This window comes from Euprymna scolopes, chromosome 10, assembly GCF_053919585.1.
Source record: "Euprymna scolopes isolate OS-2025 chromosome 10, ASM5391958v1, whole genome shotgun sequence".
Taxonomy (NCBI): Eukaryota; Metazoa; Mollusca; class Cephalopoda; order Sepiida; family Sepiolidae; genus Euprymna; species Euprymna scolopes.
This window is the reverse complement of record NC_136491.1, coordinates 18,672,622-18,690,160: the sequence shown is the minus strand read 5'-3', so window position 1 is coordinate 18,690,160 and position 17,539 is coordinate 18,672,622. Positions and strand designations below refer to the sequence as shown.

Genomic DNA, 17,539 nt, shown 5'->3' with positions numbered 1-17,539 from the left:
TATTGAAATTAATAAATGTGACATTTCAATATTTTTATCTTTGCATGAAGTTTCACCTTTCTCCATTTGAAATTTTTTTTTTTTTTTTTTTTTTTTTTTTTTTTTTTTTTACTCTGCAAAATAGATTTAATGATTCGCACAGATTTTATTCGTGTCACTGTTTGAATTTTTGCATGTTGAAGTATTCATTTCAGACTAATCCTTTCTATACAGAAATGTACACATTCTAATTCAAACCAACAAAATCATGTTAATGAAACTTGTGCATTTGAATTTTTATTCCCCCCCCCCCTTGCTTTTGGTCAACATCAATCCCCTTGAACTTTTAACAAAAGTATCAAATTCTCTTGAAATATTCTAGCAGTTTGTAACTTCATCCATTTTCTATTGTAACAGTTTCCACACATTTTCTATTTTCAACCGCATTAGTAAATTAATTAGTAATAATTAATAGATTGACATTAGTAAATTGGTTCTAATGAATAAAGGAACTTATAAATAAAATAAAATTTGTTTCAGAAATCTTTTACTGATTGTTTAATGTATGGAAATATATTAACAAAAATCTTTTAATTTATTCTAGTCAAATTTTATCCAATTTATTTTAGGTTTCACATACAAAAACAATCTAATTGTTCATTTCACATACAAAAACAATCTAATTGTTCATTTCACATACAAAAACAATCTAATTGTTCATTTCACATACAAAAACAATCTAATTGTTCATTTCACATACAAAAACAATCTAATTGTTCATTTCACATACAAAAACAATCTAATTGTTCATTTCACATACAAAAACAATCTAATTGTTCATTTCACATACAAAAACAATCTAATTGTTCATTTCACATACAAAAACAATCTAATTGTTCATTTCACATACAAAAACAATCTAATTGTTCATTTCACATACAAAAACAATCTAATTGTTCATTTCACATACAAAAACAATCTAATTGTTCATTTCACATACAAAAACAATCTAATTGTTCATTTCACATACAAAAACAATCTAATTGTTCATTTCACATACAAAAACAATCTAATTGTTCATTTCACATACAAAAACAATCTAATTGTTCATTTCACATACAAAAACAATCTAATTGTTCATTTCACATACAAAAACAATCTAATTGTTCATTTCACATACAAAAACAATCTAATTGTTCATTTCACATACAAAAACAATCTAATTGTTCATTTCACATACAAAAACAATCTAATTGTTCATTTCACATACAAAAACAATCTAATTGTTCATTTCACATACAAAAACAATCTAATTGTTCATTTCACATACAAAAACAATCTAATTGTTCATTTCACATACAAAAACAATCTAATTGTTCATTTCACATACAAAAACAATCTAATTGTTCATTTCACATACAAAAACAATCTAATTGTTCATTTCACATACAAAAACAATCTAATTGTTCATTTCACATACAAAAACAATCTAATTGTTCATTTCACATACAAAAACAATCTAATTGTTCATTTCACATACAAAAACAATCTAATTGTTCATTTCACATACAAAAACAATCTAATTGTTCATTTCACATACAAAAACAATCTAATTGTTCATTTCACATACAAAAACAATCTAATTGTTCATTTCACATACAAAAACAATCTAATTGTTCATTTCACATACAAAAACAATCTAATTGTTCATTTCACATACAAAAACAATCTAATTGTTCATTTCACATACAAAAACAATCTAATTGTTCATTTCACAGATAAATTAAAGCTAATGAGGCATAGTTAATTTTTTGCTCCCTGTTTTAGTCTGAAACACCGGAAACATAACATTGTTTACAGCCATGAACTTAGAAATCTTTCTCCCTTCTCTGATATTTCCATCCAGTTTTCATTTGTTTTCCCACATTTGGTTATTATAACCTTTTAACAGCTCCTAGACAGGTTGTACTTGAACATTTCTAAATAAAACAAAAAGACAATGCTTTGTTGTGATTCAGTTTTTGTCATCAAATTTGTGTTTGTGTGAACTTTTTTTTTTTTTTTAACCATCCTGTTGCATGTGTAGTTGCTTCACTTGTCAATGCATGTTTTTTGTTTTGTTTTTTTTTTGTAATTTTTAAAGTATCAAAATAGAACTTTGTTAAATATTGTATTTTTTATATTTGAATTATTGTAAGAATTAAATTTATAAATGAAAGTGTTCAGATTTTCAAAAATGTTCAAACATTTTGTAAAATTGTAATTGTAATATTATAGAAGTGAGGGGGGGGGGTATAGCCCCTACATTAATTTTTAATGATTGATATTGTCTACAAATCGCTTGATACGCCCAACTGTTGCGATGCAATCAAATATACCCACACCACCTGTTGCTGCATTATTATACATTATAGAAGACACTTGACAAGACTAAATACATTTGTGAAGTCAATTTCGATCTAGAATATAAAACGTTAACAAACTTAACAGCATATAATCTTTCAATAAACTGGACATTCTGCTGGTTTTCTTGGCTTCTGCCTCTAAAGTGCTGCTAGGATATGCGCAGTGTTGCAAAATTGCAAATCATTTTTGTGTATAGATGTCCCTCTTGCCAGCAGAAGCAAATATGAATGTTTTAAGGGAAACTTTTGAAGAGATATAACACTAAAAAAAAAAAAAGTGAAGTTTGCAGACATGTCATGTTGAATCAACAAGGAATCCAGGGGGTTGGGGGGGGGGGGGTTGCACGACCAATAATTCCCCCCCCCCCTTCAAATTTGCTATATTTAAAGATTTTCATGAAACAAAATAGATGACACCAGTTTTATCTTTTTAAGGTTGAGTGTTTTTTTTAAGTTACTACCTTTTTGCCTTTGCCGAAAATGTGAATTTGCAACAATACTGACAAAGTTTTAAATGTAATATTTCTGTTTTGGAACCCAAAAGTCAATCATATAGAATTTTAAAGTACTTAAATTATAATTTTTTTCCATTGCAGATACTTAACCGGTAAACTAATAGACTTCTAAAAAAAAAAAAAAAAAAAATATAAGCAAATACAACTGAGAAAAATAAGGTCAAAATTATTAGTTTACAAAAGCTTAGTATTAGTAAGCTAAGCTCATCTCGGTACACAACTGCGAAACAACCATCTGTGTTCTGGCTTAACAAGAGATGGGGAGAGTGGATGTAATGATATACGAGGGGCGTGCAATAAGTAATGCCCCTGACCCACTTCCCATAGAAGTAGAGCAACGAAACTTGGTACAGTTATTAGTCTTTCTCTACATAGGAACCACCCAGAGTTATGCATTTCTCGCATCGTTTGATGCAGCTCTGGAGACCGTTTTTGTAGAACACCCCAGGTTGGTCCTCCAACCACAACATGACTTCAGAAATCAAGGCTGCATCATCTGGGAAATGCTTTCCTTTCAAAAACAACTTCATGGCTGGGAAGAGGTGAAAGTCAGAGGGTGCAAGGTCAGGGGAGTAGGGAGGATGGGGAAGGATTTCATAACCACACGCCCGTGCTTCTGATTTGATGAAATGCGAATTGTGGACCGGAGCGTTGTCCTGCAGGAGGAGAGTACTTTTGCTGATCTTTCCCGCCTCTTGATTTTGATAGCTTCCCTTAATTTCCTCAAAAGTGAAACATAATAGGCTCCTGTAATTGTGGTACCCTTTGCCAGGAAATCTGGGTTCACTACTCCGTCCTGGTCCCAGAAGACTGTGAGCATGACCTTGCCAGCGGAGGGCTGCACCCTTGCCTTCTTTGGAGGTGGCGAGTCCAAGTGCTTCCACTGCATTGACTGGGCTTTGGTCTCTGGATCATAGTGATGGACCCAGGTTTCATCCTGTGTAGTCATTCTTTTGAAAAACTTTGACTCATCTTCTTGGCACATCTTCAAATTCATCCTCAAGCACTCGACGCATCTCGCTTCTGGAATGGTGTGAGCAACCTGGGAATCCATCTGGCAAACACCTTATGCATATGCAAATGGTCATGAATGATAGTTTCCACAGACCCTGTACTAATCTTGACATCTTGGGCTATTTGGCGAATAGTAATGCGCGGATCTTCCGAAATGGCAGCCTCAACCTGACGGACAGATGCCTCATCAATAGCAGGAGGTGTGGGGGAGGGGGGTGCGACCAGGTCTGGGAGCTGTTTCCACAGACTTCCGGCTATGTTTGAATTCACGATGCTAGCATTTTACAAGGTCATATGATGGGGCATTATCACCATAAGTTTCTTTCCTTTCATCAAAAGTCTCCTGTGGTGTGCGTCCTTTTAAATACAAAAACCGGATCACTGCTCGACATTCAACAGGCTCCATTTCACACCTGACTCAGTTCAAACACTTGTAAAACAGAAACCACAATTAGTTCAGAGCTATAATTTGCCACATAACCCGTAGAGATATAAATCATTACACATGCAAGATTTCAGCTAGATCAGACCACTGGAAGTGGGGCAGGGGCATTACTTATTGCACGCCCCTCGTAACCCAAGTTGTTTTTTGAAATTAATCCCCCAAAAGAGTAAAAAAAAAAAAAAAATCTATATATAAGATTTGCTTTGAAAGTTTTTTTTTTGCTCTGTCAAAAAGCAATTGACAACATTTTTGTAACTTAATTACATTTTCATTTTTTTTTTTTTTTTTTTTTTCAAATTAAATATATTTTGTCTATATTTCTCGTGTATTTAAACTTATAAAAGAAGCCAACTCCATTCTAAAAATTGTATGCATAACCGAAGATTATATATATATATATATATATATATATATATATATATATATATAGTTTGGACATTGAAATATATGTAATCATTAATAATTACATTGGTAAACAAATATATGTAATCATTAATAATTACATTGGTAAACAAATTTGTTGCCTGCATTTTTATTTCAGCTGATTTAGGACAAATCTGATGCACTGAATCCAAAAATCAGCTATGGGCAAATGTTGTTTTTTACGTTTTTATTTACATGTATGCACGAGTGCAACATTTTAGAAGTTGGTGAGAGTAAAATGCCATGTTTTGATTGGAAACGATTATTTTAATGACAAGAAGTATTCAGCTTCAATAGTTTTGGGTGATTATGTTGGGAAGGGACTAGTTTGAAGTCTTAAAACCTCAAAATCTTCCAAAATTGGTGTGACACCGTGCTCAGCATTACATGAAGGGCTAGCCTGTGCAGGAAGAATTCGTGCCTTGCAAAGAAAAATGTCATCAACGACCGTCTGACAGACAATACTCTTCCCACTGCTTCACATCTAACTCCGCTTAATCAAACAGTTCACGAAGGCTCTGGACAAGAATGGTGACTGCTTCATTTACCTGTCACCATGGAGAAGTTTAAAGCTGGTATTTTTGACAGCTCTCAAATTCAGCAGCTCATCAGAGATATAGTTAAAAAGTTTGAACGAAGTGGAACTGGAAGCATCGAAGGCATTTAATCTGGTAATGAAGAACTTTCTTGGCAACAATAAGGCCAAAAACTATACAGAACTTGTCAACATGTTAGCTGCTTTCAGAAACTTGGACTGCAATATAAGCATCAAGATGCACTAGCTATTTTCACATGATTCAGCAATGCAAAAATACCATACATCAGTTCTAGAAATCTTGACATCATTCAAAAAGTAAAAAAAATTGTTGCCCAGTGTAATGTTGTAATTAAGTTTTTATAATTAAAAAAAATTTTTTTCTCTTAAATCCTTTGAGTTATGAAATTGCTTTATAAAAACAAAGAAAATAAGCAAGATCACTTACATTTTAAAGCACTCAAATTGACACGAGTTGCTTTGATTTTTTTTTTTTTTTTTTTTTTAACATAGGTATCACCTCATTATCAAGGCCCAGAGGCCACTCAAGGATAAGGGTTAAAGAGTGTACAGTAGAAATTGGCCAATATAGTAATCATTAGTAATGAAAATTTGGTAAATTTGATAACTTATATGGAACGGCTCATCAAGAACTTATTTACTATAGACTTGAACAGATTTCAAACATTTTCTGTTTTTTAGTATACCGTTATATATAATCACAAACGCTTGATATTCTAAAAGAAACTAGATTAGAAAATTGGTAGGGGTGGAAAAGGAGGCAGCTGTTTTGCGATTAGACACTGACATGCCTGTTTAATAGATGATTTTTGCAAAATCCAAAGATGTTAGCAACTCAGCTTGTGGTCATTTTTTTTTATGACTTCAGAAGTTAAAGTATCATTTGTATTTTTCAACTTGCAGCAAGAAAATTAATTTCTGGCAACTGAAGTGAGTTGACTGCTTACAAGTAAAATAATGACCTGGTTGGCTGAAGGGTCAAGATGTTTTTGTTTAAAATAAGTGTCCATAGCAAAACCCTCATTGTACAAGAAACCAAATGGATCACTTAACAAAACAGCAATCAATATGGCTTATGGCTATTTATTTATTTATTTTTATTTTTTTTTTTCTGATTAAAAACAAAATGCTGATTCATGATACATATGAGGATTATTCTAAAAGTAAAGCCTCCTTTGTTTTTTGTTTGTTTTCTTCAACTCTAAATTGAAGAACTATAGGTACCTCCAAACTGTTGTGTACTACGTCATCATTCTAAACAAAAAACATGATGTCATCAGTTTGTGTGTTTATTGTAATTTCTATGGAAGAGCATTAGCACTATAGAATTTATTTGCAAGTAACGTTATTTTACTACCAGATTTTCAAATGTACATTTATATTGATTTAGAAAAAATTGATAATTGAATATTTATGTATTTAGTAATCATATATTTTTTTCCTATACAATAAATAAATGTATTCTGTCATATAAAAAATGTAACTTATTTATAATAGTTTTTCTTTAACATTTTCATTTAAACTGTATTAAAAACGAACATGAAGTTTTTTCATGTCCAACTAAAACTGGGAATCCAGGTTTTACTGATGCATAACTTGACAGAATGGTTTCGATATTCAACAAAATAAAAAAGTTAATATACATATTTGGCTGCATACTATCCGAATTTACAATGTGTTATAGTTTAATAATTAATCAAAATATTTGAAGAGTATTATTTCCATTTTACATCAAACAAATCGTAGATAAAAAAATATGTTAGGATGTTCTTATATTACCGTATTTTCAAGTTACACGATATGTTAATCATATTGTTAGGTGAAAGTGCAAAATAGTTACAACACTCCCATGTTAGGAATTTCTTTCTAAATAGTGATGTTATTATTTTAGAATGGTAAAATAAGTGCATAACTTCACAAAAAAGTAATTTCTCATATATTACGAAAAACAACTAGTCCGTGTTAATGATTTGAAGATATAAGAAAAAAGGTCGCAAAGAATTCAAAATTTATACATTAAACGATAAATTTCTGAATAAAATATACAATGAAAAAAAAAACGAACAATAAAAATGTATAAAAATATAAGACTTGCCTTTTGTAAAGCAAATAGTTTTAATAACGAACTAGACAGACGATAAAATTAATTTTAACCTGTTCTGTTGATACATGTATCTACAAATGCTTGTTCTTACAGGCTTCCGTATATTTTTGGAAAAAAGCGCAAATTTTGATTTCAACCTCTGTCATTTTAAATAATCAAATCGAAATGAATTTTTTTTTTTTTTTTTTTGGTCGAATTTTCTTTTGCAATTTTTATTATATCAAGAGTCATATTATATTATATGAATATATTTTTTTAATATTGGAAACCTGTTATAAAAAAAAATCAGTTTAAACTTCATATCGCATAATATTTGAATTTAATATCATTTAAAGCTTTTAAAATAATTATTTTTTAGAATTTTTTTTTTTGTAATTCCAATAATTGTTACAGAGAAAAAAAATCAAGAAAAATTGTTCATTTTATTTTTTTTAACATATTAATGATTTTATGTCCAATTTTATTTACAACTTTGAGGTTAGTAAAAAAAAATGATGGGATTTTTATATATATATATATATAATTTTTTTTTTTTTTTTTTTTCCAGCTTTAAAAAATGTTGAAATTTTTATAGACCGACATTTATTTTTGAGTTTTCATAACTTGAAATATGTGGGTGGGGTAGAACACCTAAAAAAAAAAACAAAAAAAAACTATATTTTAACGAAACCTGCTTTTAATATGTAAGTTTATTTAATAATGAATAAATATCGGAAATTTCAGGTAAATATGACTTTGATTTTTGCTAGATTTTTAAAAGATAGGTGTGTCAACGGCTTAAAACATGTCACTACATAGGAATGTTGTTTTAATGCGTCGATAATGTAAACACTATTTTTGCCTCGCATTTTCATTATTTTTGTAAGCTGTAAAAAATTTAAAAAAAAAAAAATTAGCTGTTTATTTGAAGCTTCTTTTAAATAGTAAAAAAAAGTTATAATAATAATGGATTAGTTACATCGTGTTACATGCAGGGGGGGTTAAAACTGTGGTGCGCGTTGGAGGTACCTAAAGAACTACAATGACGGGAGTAGTATCATTAAAATGAGCGACCTTTTGTGCTCCAGAATTTTTCTACATAGTCACTACCATTCTCAATGTTTTTGCCAGGAATTCAATGATGCATCTTTGCTTCTGGTGCACATCCATGACAAGGGTTGCTTTTTTAGTCTTTTATCGTCAATATTTGCAACAGAGATGAAACTTTCAGATTAAATAAGTGAACAAGTTCAATCATAACAAAGCCATTTGCAATCTTGTCTCTTCCATTTGGAAGAAATAAATAAAAAAAAAAATAGGAGGCATTACTTTTGGAACGCTCCTCATAATTTGTTGTAATGTTAATTACATGGAATATGTATATTAATTATAAGCGACCACACCACAATTTATGCATACATTGTCAACTAGACCAGTCATATATGTATATTATCACAGGCACCTGAAGAATAAGATAAATGTACAAATTCCTGTTTTTAGAACTTTCACGTTTTCGGGTTTTAAATTTTTTTAAATTAAAATTTGAACCTATTAATGGCAATTTTTTTTTTTTTTTTTTTTTTTTTTTTTTTTTGTTATAGGACGAAGTCATCCTGTTCGAACGACGACAACAGCGGTGACTGGTCAAACGCCAGTTGCAGTTACTTCAGTTTCACGCAAAGGACTGTCTCCCAGCAGGCAAATCCCGTTATACACACACCCATCAACCAAGACTGCCCTTGCTAGTAACTCTACAAGTTCCTCAACCGAAATCAACCACAACACTCATACCGAGGTTGAAGAAGGCATCGATGCCGTCGCATTTCAAAGTTTTAATCAAGCATCCGAATTGAAGAAATTGCATCGTTCTAGTCAGGGTAGCAGCAGTAGCAGCTCTATTAACATTCAAGATATTCCTCTCGAGGATTTATCCCGCAAAGTTCGCAAGACAAAATCTGGTGAAGGTGAGCGACGGTCATTCTCGTTTGGTGGTAGCCATCGGACCGAACATAGTCGGAGTCACTCACATAGCCCTCGAAGAGTTCGCAGTGGTTCGGGGCCAGCATCGTATTCTCCGGAACGTCGGAGCAGTCGTACACGATCGGTCTCCTCTGACAAAAGTAAACATGACAGAAGTGATAGCTCCTCCACGATGACACCTTGCTCACAGAGTGGATCGCAGTCCTCATCGGACAACAGTCCAGAAACTACTCGCACACCTCTAAAAGAACTTGCCAAATTATTGCAATCGCCAAAGACTCTACGACCTGCCGAAGAACCAACTCTTTGTCTGTTGGTGGACGGTGACCATGATACAGGAAGTCCGACCCTGTTACCACCCATGGAGACGCAGGCCATGATGAAGATGAAAATCGGCAGCCCAAGTGGGTCGACCACGGTGTCTTCAGCTTCTGCTTCTGACGATGATGATAACAGTGAAGAAGCCAGTAGCAGTCAGGATGTATCATTTGGGGTTGTGAGTTCTCCTGCCGTACAACTCACGCGGCTGGCACAAATGGTACAGGAACACTATAAATATTCAGAAAACAACAACGAACGTGTAACGTCAACATTGCCACCCACTCAGACGGATGATCAGCCTGAAGTGGATGAGGCTGTTGAAGTTGAAGACATCAGTGAACTAGCTGCTGCAGTTAGCGCGTCCACCGAGGTTGCGTCTGATGCTGCAATTGAAGACCAGCCAGAAAAACAGAGTTAATATTTTATGAGTGTGCGTTGCTATGAAATTATGTGTGCGTGCATGTGTGCGTGTGAAGTTTCCCCTAACTAAAAGATCCTTCATGAACACAGGTAATAATGACCCCTCCCCCCTTCTTTTTCTTTCTCCCTGCGAAAAAATAAGATTAAAATAAAAAAATAAACCAAACTGTTAATAATGGACTTCTTAATAGAAGCAAATGGGGAGAATATTAACAACTTTTTATTTATTTTTTTTTTTTTCCCCCCACTGTTTGAACAATGAAAATAATTCTTTCCCATCCCCAAAACCAATCTGTCGCAGTATTTGGAAATATTTGTTGTTAATAATTTTTTTATTTCTGCGCAATAAATTCTTGTTATAGTATTTTACTAGTCATTCATTTGTCGTTTTTGTTGGTTTATTTCCGATTGATTCCATTCTGCTTTTGGATTGTTCATTGTCTAAAATTGATTTTTTTTTAATTTTAAATGCATCCATCCAATCCGTAGTAATGAAAATTTTATGTCAAACCAAAGTGTGTGATGGACAATTTCTTTGCATTGTGGATACATCTAATACTAATTAGGATTTGGTATCTGTCTGAAGTCAAAACTATATTATCTACATATTAATACGATAGCGTGTGTTATTTTCTGTGTCACTTACATCTGGGTCGTTTATGTACTTCCATTTCTTGTCATAATTTTACCAAGAATTCATAAGTTTTGGTTTCGGTTTTGATTATAGCTGATAGCACTAAAATCTATTGTCTTAATAATTTTATCAAGAATTCTTCATAATTTCGGTTTTGATTATGGCTGATGGAACTCAAGTTTGTTTTTATATATATATATATATATATATATATATATATATATATATATATACTCTAAGTTTTTGTTTAGCTTTCAATGATGCACCCAAGTCATGGATATATTTTTTTTGTTTCAGAAATCACAACTTTATAACATATAAAAATCGATAGAACATTAACTGTATAATAATATATACGAAATCTGCAAGAATTAAAATATATTTAAACATACTTTATGACCAGGCTTTGCCAGGCATTCGTGCTAGCTTAGATAAATACTTCTGCAGTTTTAACAAAAGAGCTACAATAATATCAGAGCGTCTCCATTTACGCTGAACATCTACAGAATGCCAACATCAATATATTACATATGAATGTGTCCCCTGTGGAATTTCCACAGGTCCTGCTAGTTTCTATTAATTGTGGTATTGAACTTTCAATACTCAATTCAGAAGAAGTGTAGTATCTCTTCTGTTGTTGACCATTCTCTCTAACATTACTGTCTCCTAGGAAAGAGTGCTGATTATATGTTGCTTCACCATGATACCATCCTCCCACGATAGCAAGAATGTGAACGGAGGAATCATGTCTTCTGGCAAAATTCTAGTCTGTAAGTAGACAATTGGATAACTGTGCAAATGGATGGTTCAGAGTAACAAATCTATCAGCAGTTGGCAGATTCATTCTATTTATTTGCTTCTACACAAGATTTGAATGTGACAAAGGGGAGGGTTCAAATTTAACGTGGACTATGCCTATCACTATACGGTACGAGAACTGTGTTTAACAATGGCTGCTGATGGAACCTGTGGACATTGATCTCTTGTGAAAGAAAGCGAATAAAACAATTTTTAACCCCCCCCCCCCCATCCCCAGGCACTTCAAATGAGATGAAAATTTCAATTGCCTCGATCAAGAAGGATCTTTCCTCCTGACTGAGGACAGAACAAATATTACACATTAAAATATCCAAGGCCAAAAATTTAGACGGCATTCAATGAAAGTTATGTGTCTGAAAAGTGAGATATTAAACAGTAGGCAAACTTATCACAACTTAAACAGTTCTGTAAGGTTGAACTGTTTTTGACTAAGGTGTCAAGCCTACTATTAATCTAAACAGTATTTGCTATATCATAATAGAAGCTTCTCTCAATAAAGCTAAACATGTTCTCAGCTCATAACTAACCTTTATTTTCGTAAGTTTCTTTTAAATAATTTTTGTGTCCCCAAACTAATTTTAACTCGTCAAACAGTGCTCCATTCTGATGCTGCTATAAAATATGTAAACTGTCAAAAGGTTGTCCATAGTATTTACTTATAACTTAAGACTAGTCCAATTTTGAAATCTTAAATTTTTTTTTGTTCAATTTATTTTTAATTTCATTTCGATGTTCACGTTTTAAAGTGCAAATTTTATTTATATGCATGGATGATTTAACATTACCAATAAAAATGCAATAAAATATATTTATTTTTCTTTTTACAGTTGTCTTTTCCTTTTTTTTTTTATTGTTTTTCATTTAAGTTTTGTCTTTTTTTTTTTTTCTTCACTCTTAAAACTGTAATGATGACCAGCTAGCTCTACTTTTCGACTTATTCATGACAATACTACTGTGCGGCAGATGCCCATAACATTTGGGAATGTTGATCACCTAGTAATAATGGGTGATAATCATAAACCTTCGACCTAAAACTAAAGTGCCATTACGCAGAATGAGATATTACCAAACATGTTGCACCTTGGAGTAAAACTTATCTTTCAGCTGAACTGTGTGCAAGGAAGATAACTTCATGGGTCAAATTAGGCATAGATGCATCTGTCTTGATATGGAAATTCTATAAGCCTTGTTCTCCTTCAATGGTTCAATTTGAACTTTACAGTTGTTATCCTCACCTCAAACGAAACCACTATTACTCTATATAACAAAATATTATCAACATACGAATTGGGAATTTCTCAGATTTCATCAGTTATGCCTTGGAGTAAAACTTTGTCTCTCCCGGCTAAACTATGTGCAAGGGGGATAACTTCAAGGGTCGAATTCTACATAGAAGCATTTGTCTGGATGTAAAAATTCTATGGCAAATGTATCTCTCCTCTAATGCTTCACTTTGCCCTGTGCTATTGCGTATAGGCAGCAAGCATTCCAACATTTCAGCTACAAATAGACAAAAATTTAGAGAATCAAGAAATCATTGTAAGATTGTAATAGCTGCAGCTAAGTGCAAAGTGTACGAAGATACCCAGAAAACTCTTTGAATTACAGAAGTTATGAATTTATTATTTCTGGAAAATCTATAATAGTGTAGCAACGAACCTTTCCCTCATTATCTACTCATTATATTGCTTGCATGGGAACTGATAAGGCTGAATGGCTTAAATGTTACATTGGCCGAAATGTGGTAGGGGAATGTCACCCAAGATGAGAATAGTAATCGCAATAATTTTGACATGAAACAACAAAATTCTAAGATCACCAAATGCATGAAATCTATTTGTGCTCTTGTCTCTTTAAATGCTGGTTGTGAGATACACCATCCTAACCCTAACTCCATCATATCACTGCAATTTGTATTGGACTAGCCTGGGTTCCCGGCGTTGCCCGGGTTTTTGGAAGTGTGTTGAGAGAGAGAAAAAAAAAAAGTGGTAGTTGGCAAGCAGGCTCGAACCCGTACCGCGAAGGAGAAAAAGAATGTGAAAAAAAAAACCTGATGTCTTTGCCGTTGCATCTATTGCTAAACCGAAAGTGGCAAAGGTTTCGATTAAGGCTAGTCAATCGAAAAGAGGGGATGACTTTTGAAAATATTGGCGAAAAAGGCACCCTTCCTTGTAGAAAAGTGCCCAGTTGAGGGTGAAGAAAATGGAAAATGTTTTTTGGCCAATTTTTCAATATTAATTGTTCGTAGGGTTGAGCTTCAAAATGATACCGATCTCATGAAAATCCGTCGCTTCTGTAAAGTTTTAGACAGACACATACATCTATTTAAACAGACAGGTGAGATTTCTATTATAGATTAATGCAATTATCTTGTATGTTTTGTTGATGCCTCCTTTTTGATCAATCGATGCATCATTTTTTTTTCTGCATTTGTTATACACAGCAGTGTCCAGTCCACCATATTTGTTCAGTCTTATGACTTAATTTTTCTTTTTAGTTTTATCTATCAATTCAAGAAAACTTTTTCATAAGTCTAATATTTGAGAAAACAAGTTTTCGAAAGATCTAGAAGGTTCTATTACTGCTTGGCATGATCTATAAATAGGTTTTCGCATTAATAAAGCAGTTTTTATGTTAATATGAAAAGTTTGACTTCTACCCTGACATGATTTGGGTTAATCTAGTCAAAAGGACCGTTTGGTATGCAAGGTAAATTACTTCTGGAATTTTTCATTGATTAAAGTTAATTTAAATTCAATATTTGAGATTTTTTTGTGAGAGTAGTTAAATTGACAGCTAAGCACATTCTTTTTTTTCTCAGCATTCTGGCCTACTTCTCTTCCAGTTTTGTTATTTCTCTGACAATGGGTTTATGGAACTAGCCATTGGATTAAGTAAAATTATTTTCTTGTTTATTTGGGGTTTTTTGAATTTTTTTTTTTTTTTTTTTTTTTTTTGTAAAGTTAAAACTTTTCTGTTCTTTTGTTGCACATTTTTAAGTGTAACAGGAGTGAAATCTAGCTTTTCCCCTTTTTTTTTTTTTTTTTTTTTTTTAAATAGAAATCGCTCTAGACAAGACAAGAAGCCACTTCATGTAATTTTAAAAAAATAAAACTACTTCAAAGTCAAAAACTTGCCAATAAGTGTTAGATGGAATACATTCTAACCTAGAAAACAGCAATTCATCCTACTTTGTGAGAAACATTGTTCATGGTATATGAGGAGTAAGATATTTTGATCTTAGTGTTCAACTTTTTTGTCCATCCAGAAACCTTCATCTTGAGTCTGATTGTTATTTGCATGCATAATTTTTTTTTTCTCATTAACTTAATGTGGCCATTTCAAATATTGTCAAGTCCAATGTAACATTTAACTCCATCATTAGTCTGCTTCTTGTATCTTTTTAGTGGAAGATTTCTTCCCAAATTCATTTCAAATCGTGAAATAAGTCTCTCACTTCCCCCTCAAAACTGAAAATATTTTCATTCCTGAGTAAATCACAAAAAGTGAAAAATAATCTTTTTGCAATAGCCTATTTTACTTTCTTTTAAAATATGTGATAAAATGGAAACCTATTTTCTTGCATTAACTGGAATTTCCACATATATTGCTCGATAAAAGATGAAGAAAAACTTAGAAAATTAACATAATTATTAAAACATTTTTAATGTTAGTGATTCATATAAAAATTGCACAGAAGATCAATTTGCGTAAATGCGATTTAAATTCTGGAAACTTCCTTTTTCTTTAATCTTGAATTCTGCAAAATAGAAAACAGATAATTTATGTCCTTTGATTAATTTTTATCTTAAGAGTTGAATATAAAAAATGTCAAACTTTTGTGTTTTCCTTTTTATTTCTTAATATAAAATGAAGACTGGTAGGTCAAATTTTTTTTTTTTAATGGAAATTGCTCCAGACAAGGCATGAAGCCACTATATATATATATAAACTCATTACATTATTAATTCAAGATCAAAAGCTTGCCAGTGCTAAGATAGGATAGATTATTACCTAGAAAGCAGAAATTCTTTCCTCTTTGTCAGAAACATTGCTCATGAAATGTGAGGACTAAAGGACAAGATAAGAGTGAGTTACGAGGCTGCCAAAAGTAAAGCTAAGATCCACTTTTTACTCTTCTGGTTCATGTCATACTTTAGTGACTCCTGACTTAAGTCGATTCACATTGCTAAAGACTTGAAATGATAAAACTAATGAAAAAAAAAAAAAAATTCTTACAGATTTTAGATATTCTTTTTATTTTTATTTTTATTTTTTTTAATGAAATTGACTTACATTTGTTATTTTCACGTTAACCATTTTGTTTGTATTTTTCCAATTCTTCAAGTAATTCCGTTTCCCGTTCATCAAGAAGTTTCAATCTCTCAGCTAAAGTGCCATGCAGAACAAGTTTACCTACAAGTTAGAAATAAATAAAATAAAATGTTTTCTTTTTTTAAATCTGGGTTGAATTGACTTGATAATCTTACATTTGCAATTTGCACTTAATGCTTTTATCACAGTGAAAACACACACACACACACATATATATATATATATATATATATATATATCACACCTACACAAAGGGTATCCCAAAAGTAAAAATAACATTCAACAGTAATACAAATTATTCTCTTCAGAAACAAAAATAAGACATTTTGTAAATGATTACTTTTTTTTTTTTTTTTTTTTTTTTGTTTTTACAAAACTTTCAACTACAATGAAAGTAAAATGCTTCTGAGTAATGATTGGCCAGTACAACTATTTTAATAAAGTAATATTATTCTGCGATGGGAGTTGACGATTATGTTGTAGTTTGTAGCAGGGAAGTATGTGGCCCATATACAAGAAGTTCTTGGAAAAAAAACTGTTCATGGAAATTTGTCTTCATCCTAAGGAAGGAAGTTATTTAAAATTGTGGTACCCAGACGAGTTCTTGCTATGAATGCCTTATAAGAAGGAACTAAAGATTGGAGTTCAGCCGAGAATCTTCCATAGATTTATATTTAAAAGATATCCTGCATAATGCAAAAAAATAAATAAAAGGTGTTAATGCCTACCTGAAATATGAGCCGTCGATTTCTTAAAGTTTTCCCAAATTTCATCGTCTTGATGCTTTTGCTGTTCAAAAATATTCAATTTCTGTTTGGAAGAAATAGAAAACGCAGAAATAAATTCTATAATTCAAACACAACTTTTATTAAATCTAATAAAAAAAATCTTTATAAAATACTTTTAAATAAATTTGTCTTAAAGCTTGGAATTTAATATACATCTTTCTCTCCAAAATCTTATTTAATTCAATCAATTTGGGAACATATAAAACAAGCGTACTTCGATTGTCATGTAGAGAAAGGGTGACAGCGTCCAAAAAGAGTTTTCAATCTAATCAGTTCCACTTTGTCAACTAAGCTCCAACCGCTGTTCCACCGCTGTAATATTGCATCTGTGCCCGTTTTCCAAAAATTAAAAATGTGCTCTGATGAACTCGTTTCACTTGTGCCCCCTTGATGTACATATCTCTGACAAATCTAAGCAACAAAATATCACCCCCCTCACTGAGGCCCCTAAATGCCAGAAAGCGTTCTACTCTAAAAGTTTCTTCCCTCGAACAGCTAGACTTTGGAATTCCCTACCTGCTTCCCTGACTGTACTGATATGCAGAAGTTTGAATGTAACATAAACCAATCTTTCCTAGGGATGGTCCAAATAGTAGTCTCTTACATTCAAGTGGCGGTATGCCTTGTTAGGGGTGAATGTGAATTAAAAAAAAAAAGTTTCCAGGCACTTGTCCAAATTCACCTTGAATTGCTGCACTGTTAGTGCATTTATTACCTCATTTGCAAGTTGATTCCAAGATCCAGTGATCTGAATTAAGAATGTCGTCTAATAGAAATTGGGATTGTAATAGTTCCATGTTGTGTCTACATCAATCTCTCAGG

The 17,539-nt window shown here is 32.1% G+C and overlaps 2 protein-coding genes and 1 long non-coding RNA gene across 16 annotated transcripts in view; 1 reads left to right on the top strand and 2 right to left on the bottom strand.

The window, feature by feature from the left end:
• Positions 1 to 10,521, top strand: part of LOC145285826 (protein CLEC16A-like) — a 154,181-nt gene extending 143,660 nt beyond the window's left edge. For all 13 annotated transcript variants that reach the window (XM_080134259.1, XM_080134254.1, XM_080134253.1 and 10 more), the window contains one exon: positions 9,022 to 10,521. In XM_080134259.1, the coding sequence (XP_079990385.1) occupies positions 9,022 to 10,139 (1,118 nt within the window). In that variant the 3' untranslated portion in view covers positions 10,140 to 10,521. The remainder of the gene's footprint in view (positions 1 to 9,021) is intronic.
• Positions 10,522 to 10,990: 469 nt separating this feature from the next.
• On the bottom strand, positions 10,991 to 11,258 carry LOC145285832 (uncharacterized). The gene is made up of 2 exons (XR_013869079.1): positions 11,168 to 11,258; positions 10,991 to 11,137 (listed from the first exon to the last, which is right to left on the bottom strand). It is a non-coding gene; the product is annotated as an uncharacterized LOC145285832 (long non-coding RNA).
• A 3,983-nt stretch (positions 11,259 to 15,241) lies between these two features.
• The window catches only part of LOC145285831 (IQ domain-containing protein E-like), a 101,958-nt gene continuing 99,660 nt past the window's right edge, over positions 15,242 to 17,539 (bottom strand). Inside the window, exons 11-13 of one of the 2 annotated variants that reach the window (XM_080134266.1) lie at positions 16,658 to 16,739; positions 15,891 to 16,010; positions 15,242 to 15,354 (exon numbers count right to left, since the gene is read on the bottom strand). In XM_080134266.1, the coding sequence (XP_079990392.1) occupies positions 15,907 to 16,010; positions 16,658 to 16,739 (186 nt within the window). In that variant the 3' untranslated portion in view covers positions 15,242 to 15,354; positions 15,891 to 15,906. Of the gene's footprint in view, positions 15,355 to 15,836; positions 16,011 to 16,657; positions 16,740 to 17,539 lie in introns of those variants that run through there. The other variant, XR_013869078.1, reaches the window with a different exon arrangement.